Below are 6631 nucleotides of genomic sequence, written 5' to 3' on the forward strand. Positions count from 1 at the left end.
AGTACTTCAGATAGTTCGGAGTCTGGTCTGAAATGAATCTTCAAAAAAACCCCATCCCTTTGGTTAGTAGCATTTTCATAACACTTAGCAAGCCAAAGAACAGATGCAGAAAACTGCAGAAATGTGTAAGGATAACTTAATTTGTGCAGCTAGGAGAAGGCTTTGCACTAATCTGGTTACCCTTTTTAAATGTATAATGTACATCCTTTTGGGGATAATTATTGGATGTGTGAGTATACACACACACATGATAACTATCCCAAGAGGACATACATTACAAATACACATACACTTTTTATGGTATGATTGCAAGATGGCTTATGTTTACTACTCATGCTTCTAAAAGTTGTTGTAATAATTTTTTTAAAAAGTAAATTTGTAGGAGAGAGATGTCCTTTGTTTTCATGGGAGTGGGGATGTAAGTGGCAAAACTGGATCATTGACTATCTTCATGCTGGCCAGGTTTGGGGACGGATACATGATCACAGTGCGGACCAAATCCAGCCTGAATGTCAAGGAGGTGGTGCGATTCTTCAACAGGAACTTCCCGGAGGCCATCCTCAAGGTGAGACTTATTCCAGCAAGAGAGGCTTTGCTCCCTGCCCAGTTCTACTTTAAAGCACAATTGTAGGGATTGTTGTAAGGATAAAATGGGGAGAGGGGGAGGAGAGCTCCATGAGCTTTTTGGAGGATTCACTGCACTTCACTGAACATAATCTTAGAGGAATGGGAGGAGACATTTAGCTGCCTGACATTTGGTCATGTGAAGAAGGTAGTGGGAAAAGATGAGCGGGACCCGTTGTGCCACTGACATTGCTCTTGCTCTTCCCACTCCCCCAGGAAAGGCATCACACAAAGGTGCAGTACCAGCTCAAGTCCGAGCAGATCTCCCTAGCCCAAGTGTTCAGCAAGATGGAGCAGGTGGTGGACGTCTTGGGCATTGAAGATTATTCTGTCAGCCAAACCACACTAGATAATGTAAGTATGGAGGAGGCTGAGGGCAGTTCCTTGAGCCAAGGGGCTGCAGCTCTCTGGCTGGGTTGTAAATGGTAGTTTCCCCTTTTGGAGAGTGATCTGGCCCTGAAACTGACTTCCTGATCCCCTCATCCTCTCCACCCACCCTTCCTAGGTGTTTGTGAACTTTGCCAAGAAGCAGAGCGATAATCTGGAACAGCAGGAGACCAGCCCAGCCTGTTCGATGGAATCTCCGTTGCAACGCTTGTTGAACCTCTTGCGTCCCCGGGCAGCCCCAACTGAACTGCGGGCCCTGGTGGTGGAGGAGCCTGAGGACCTGGAAACAGATGACGAGGGATTGATCAGCTTTGAGGAAGAGCGGGTGAGCAGTGGTGCATACACACTTGTGGGAAGGGGGAAGCTGTGCAAAGCAGACCTATACCTATCCAGGGAAGTAAGAAATGTCTTTGGTTGGGAGAAGGAATGTTGAGCAGCACCAAAGAACACTGAGATGCGAAGAGGCTGACATTTGGGAAGGAGGAGCTGGGTGATGGATGGTAAGAGAGCTGAAGGTCAGGAGGAGCGGCAGCTGAAAGGAGGAGAACGGAGTAGGTGGTGGATTGGAGCAGCCAGGATTGACACAAAGGATGAATCGAGAAAATGCAAAGAAGGCTGCTAGGAAAGGATTGGCAGTGAAAGAGTGGGATTGAGACACATAAGAGGCTTGTGGGCAGGAAATGGTGTAGAAGGGCAGGTGCAAAGACAGGGAGCTTGGAGGAGAAAGAAGGGGAAGTCAAGCCAGCGATGGGAGGAGTTGCCAGTTGCGCATTGATTTAGACTACAGCTCTCCATGTTGCCGGTTGCTAAGTACCAGTTGGCTCAGGTTTTCAACTGGAACTCCTTATATGCTTGTCTCCACAGGCTCAGCTCTCCTTCAATACCGACACGCTTTGCTGAAAAATGGAGGGGGATGCAGCCCCCCCTCCTGGCTTTAAACCACAGACTCCCTCCTGCCTGGCACCCACTTTCCTTGCCCCTCGCCTGACCCTCTGTTGAGCAACAGCCACCTCCTGTTAAGTGAGGTGGCAGGAGGCGAGGGAGTATCTTCAAGCCTTGCCAGTGAGGCCTCCGCAGAGACCGTCCTGGAGGGTGCTACGTATTACCAGCAAGTCCCACGAAAGAGGAGCTGGCCTGGAAGAGAGCCGCCATGTTTATGGGGAGCAGAGATGGCTGCTAGCAGCATGATCTCCAGCAGCAGGCCAAAAGGGGAGGAGCTGTGTGCCCCCACCCGTAATGGAATTCTCTTGGTTCTTTGAAGAATCACTGGCCTGGCTTAGGGACAGCAGGTGCTAACACAGGAGCCTTGGAGGCACCACAGAGGGGGCAGTGCGTTCCTGACTCTGACAGTTTTCTCTTGGCTGCTATTGAATGCTTCTGCAAGAGGAGACACTGCCTTGGACCCCCTCCCCCCTTCCAGCTGGGGGATTTTTGAACCCTTTTCTATTGTGTTGACTTGACTTTCTGGCTTGGCTGCTTTGGCACTGCTTTCCTGGGTGGCTCTTGCACAGTCTTCCCCGGAGCTTGGAAAGGGAAGAAGCCAACTGATTGACTTAACTTTGGACCCAGGGATAGTCTGGATGTTTTATTTCCTAAAGGGGACAGATGATTCCTTGAAATGGAAGTGTAAGAGAGAACGTCCAGCATGTTCCCTAGTATGGCACAGTGGCGGGGGGGCGGGTACAGACTCCCCTTTTCTCACTATGGTGCAAAGTAAAGGGCCAAAAGGGATCAGTACAGCCATCTGCTTTTTGCAGATCTGGAAAATGCCCCTGAACTTACTGGACTTCTTTGCTTGTGCTAAAGCAAGTGTATTTGTGAGTGTGTGCGTGTGTGTGTTTTTCCCCTTCCCTCTCTGTCTCTGCTCCCCATACCTCAACCAAGGGTCCCTGTTTTTAAACTTAACTGACCATGAAATGCTGCTGTTATGGAAAAATAAAATAAACTAATGCTTCTAGCCCTCATGGCTGTGAGAACATCAACAGTGTATCTGCTTTAAAGGCTTAGAAAGGAGAAGTGTTTGGAGCAAGGCTTTGTGAAGCTGAGAGTGGACAAGAGTAGTGTCCTTATCTAAGTTTGGCTTGCATCCTGTTTTGGAAATGGGGTTCACAGGAGGCACCAGGGTGAGCCTAGAACTCCCTTTGAAGCAACATATTACAGCAATAATCAAGAGCAGGTTGGAGATTAGCAGCCAGTGCTGGGCTTGAAGGAGAATCCAAGGATGAGTTATCAAGGCACTGGGTCAACAGGAGACATTTGTGCCAACAATGAGTTTGAACTGGCAGGATCTGTTTTCGGGTCCTTAGAATTTAAAACTGGATGTTCCATTTCAGGGATAAGGTTCAAGCACTTTCCTTAGTGGATTTGGGTTTTTTTAAAACATCCAAATGCCTGCGCTGTGTGAGGGTGCCTCTCTCCCCATGACAGAGAAGGATGCCCCTAGCTCCCTGTATCTCAGCATTCTGTTAACAGTGGCTGGCCAGATGCTGTTGGGAAACTAATGCAAGGGCAAGATGGGAGATAGCAGGCCCCTGCAGTTGGTCTCCAACATCTGATATTCAGAGGTATACTGCCTCTGAATACAGAGGCTTTAGTTTGAGTTATTGTAGCTGCTAGTGTAGAACTATCCCTTCTCCTCCATGAGTTGGTCCAGTATTTTGCAGGCTACTGGCACCATGTTCCATGGCCATGTTTCACAGGTGCTGAATCCTCTTTGGAGAAATATTACAGGCATTTGTTAGTGGCAGTGGTGGCAACAGCTGCAGCAGAGTCTTTGAGGGTAAGATCACATATTTTTGGCCCAGGTGGTTCTTTAAGAGGAAATCTGCCCCTCCTCCTGGGCAGAACTTGGGCAGATTTATATTTTATCTTTTTTGGACCAGAAGCAGAAAAGGCAGAGCCACGCATCTGGCACTATCAAATGCAAATACCACCTGTGTGGTTTAAATGTATGGATTTTCATGAAATGCAGCCAAGGGAATAAAGAGGAGACTGGGCACTTGCCGCTTGTTTTAGATGGTTTCTCTGATTGCCGTAAACATGGAGTCAATGGCCTGATCCTTTCCTGGTCACTCCCATCCAACAGGCACCATTTGAAAACAAGCATGTCCTTTGCAATTGATGGCACACTGATAAGTGTTCTGCAGTTTTCAGTTCCAGTCCTTGTTGTAACTGTGTTATAAATGTAAATTGCCTCTTTAGGATATGGGCTAAACTAATCCTTCCAGGGAATACGGAAATTCTGTAACTGTGTCCCATAACAAGCCTGCTAGCATTCCATTAAAAACTGGTCTCACAGGAGTCTTTAATCTACAGGGGAGGTTTCTTGCTGTATCTCTGCAAAGTCTGCTGTCCCTTCCTTACCCCTTTCCAATCAGCCTTCTCTAAGTGGGGCTGGGAATTCTGGCACATCTCTGCCTCAGATAACATTGGTTGCTGCCTATGCAGACTCACAGCAGGATTCTCTACCCTCCAGAAAGGCTACAAAGTGTTCCTCTGAATGAGTTGCAGCTTTGCCCATCTCTTTCCAATCAGGTACCATATCTAAAGAGGAGAGGGGTTTCTTTTGGGGGGTGAGTTTTTAAAAAGTTTTCTGGATTCTGGAAAGTAAATCTTTTCAGGCATAAGAAAGTATGCTTTCTTTCGGTACGGGGTAGGGAGTCGGGTCTCATCACTTTGAAAAGCACTGAGAGGGATTGTAAGGGCTTGTTGTCTAAGGTACTTTAAGTCATCTTATATTTCTGTCTTTTCTCCTCTCCTGTTTTGTAGTTTGCTTCTGTCTCTCTAGATGGATACTGACAGTCATATTTTGGCCCCCTTGCCTGTCTGTCCCTTGCTCACAATCTACAATTGTGTGCTTCTTGACCCTCCACCTCATTCATTTCAGTGCCCCTCTTGCTTTCGTGCCTCTACCTCTTCATTGTTCCTTGCTAGACAACTCCTTGCAAGATGTTGTGCCAAATGAGATGCTTAGCATGGGCTGTGTAGACTTACAAATGCGTCTTTAAAAAAATCCTGGTACAATTTTTTCTTGCAAGCATGGGTTTTTTTAAAAAAAAAATGTTGAGTTTATTTGGAAGAACAAGGCGGGTTACTGGAGTATGAATGGCCTCAGCTACACCAAGGGGCAAGAGATCAGGGCAGGGCCAATGGCCTGTGGTGGCTCCTTGGAGCAGCAGAATTTTCCAGAGATATCCTGAGTTGTCATCTCCGTCTGCAGCTCACTTGCAACTATTGTTATCTAGAGTGCACCCTCCAAAATGAGCCACTGCAGGATCCACTCCTTCACCCCATCCCTTGAGGAGCTCACATATGTGTGTTTTAAAGACATCCCAGAAACCTGCCCTTTGTGGGACTGACTGCCTTTGATTCTTGCTCTCTGGCACGCTGCCTTAACACTCCAGGCTTTCCCCCTGATTTTCTGATTCGTCTGGCCAGTTTTCCATGGACTGTGCCTCACTGAGCCAGAATCAGGGCCATTTTGTTGGCCTTTGAGGGAATTCTTGGTGGTTGGTAAGGGCCTTACAACAAGCCTGTATATTGCTAGCAAAAAAGGACAAAATGTGAAACTAATTATTGTTTTAATAAAAATCATAATAACCAGCGATTGTTAGATGTTTTTGCTTTGCTTTTTTTTTTTTTTTTGCCATGCATGGAGGCAACTAAAAGATCTTGGATGGGATGAACTTTGGCTTTTTAAATTTTTTAAATGGAGGAGTTATGTGTTCATGCTTATGCTTCAATCTTTGGTGATCCTTTTGGGGTTTCCCCCTGCCATATATACATTTCCCATTGTCATGAGACTTATACTGCAAGATGCCAGAAGCTGAATGAATTCACTGCATTTTTTGCAGTTTTTTTCTGTTGTGCTGTATGTTGTGAGACTGGTATGAAAGCTTTACTTTCTCCTACTGAAAATTTGGACACTGCAGCTGCTGGTTGTCATGAGATAACAACCAAGGGTGGGGGGAAGAGTTCATTGGCAGAGCAATTCAGAGTTCCTCCTGGATCTCCCCCTTTTCACCTGAGAATTTTCTGGAAGAGGAATATGCAAAGTAATTTGCTGTAAACATGGCACGCACAGTGATCTAAAATGGGAGAAACCGTGCCGAATTGGTTTTGCAAAATGTCTGGAATTTTGTACGCCAAGGGTGAGAGACCTGTGAATATTGCATTAGTGATTTCTTTTCTTTTGAAATCATACTTCAATTTGAAATTTAAAGCTAGCCTTAAGGTAGCCCTATCCTGAAAAGGAACTCGAAGTAGTTTGGGGATGCAGTAGTTTCTGGTTTGTACATACAAGGATGTCTTACACAGTGTCCACAAATTGATCTTTTATGTGCCAAACACTGAGCTATAATACCATCTATCCATTTTCTTTTATCTCACCCTTCCTTCAAGGAGGTCAAGGCAGCATATGTGGCTTACCTCTCATCCATTTTATCACCCCCCCCCCCCGAGGTAGATTAGATCAAGGAAGCATGACTACACCTAGTGCCCTTCACGGCTGTGGGAGCAAAATTTGAACTTGGGTCACACATGCTCTCCTAGTTTGTTGTATTGGGATCTTTGTCTGTGCTTGAAATGAATGGAAGCTTGGGCAATTCCTCAGGGAGGAGCT

The 6631-nt window shown here is 46.3% G+C and overlaps 1 protein-coding gene across 3 annotated transcripts in view; it reads left to right on the plus strand.

Moving 5' to 3' along the window:
* The window catches only part of ABCA2 (ATP binding cassette subfamily A member 2), an 86550-nt gene extending 80937 nt beyond the window's left edge, over positions 1-5613 (plus strand). For all 3 annotated transcript variants that reach the window (XM_060251758.1, XM_060251759.1, XM_060251760.1), the window contains 4 exons: positions 463-565; positions 841-978; positions 1130-1336; positions 1876-5613. In XM_060251758.1, coding sequence (XP_060107741.1) covers positions 463-565; positions 841-978; positions 1130-1336; positions 1876-1911 — 484 coding nt within the window. In that variant the 3' untranslated portion in view covers positions 1912-5613. The remainder of the gene's footprint in view (positions 1-462; positions 566-840; positions 979-1129; positions 1337-1875) is intronic.
* The last annotated feature ends 1018 nt before the right edge of the window (positions 5614-6631 follow it).

The sequence above is a fragment of the Heteronotia binoei genome, chromosome 12 (assembly GCF_032191835.1).
Source record: "Heteronotia binoei isolate CCM8104 ecotype False Entrance Well chromosome 12, APGP_CSIRO_Hbin_v1, whole genome shotgun sequence".
NCBI classification, from domain to species: domain Eukaryota; kingdom Metazoa; phylum Chordata; class Lepidosauria; order Squamata; family Gekkonidae; genus Heteronotia; species Heteronotia binoei.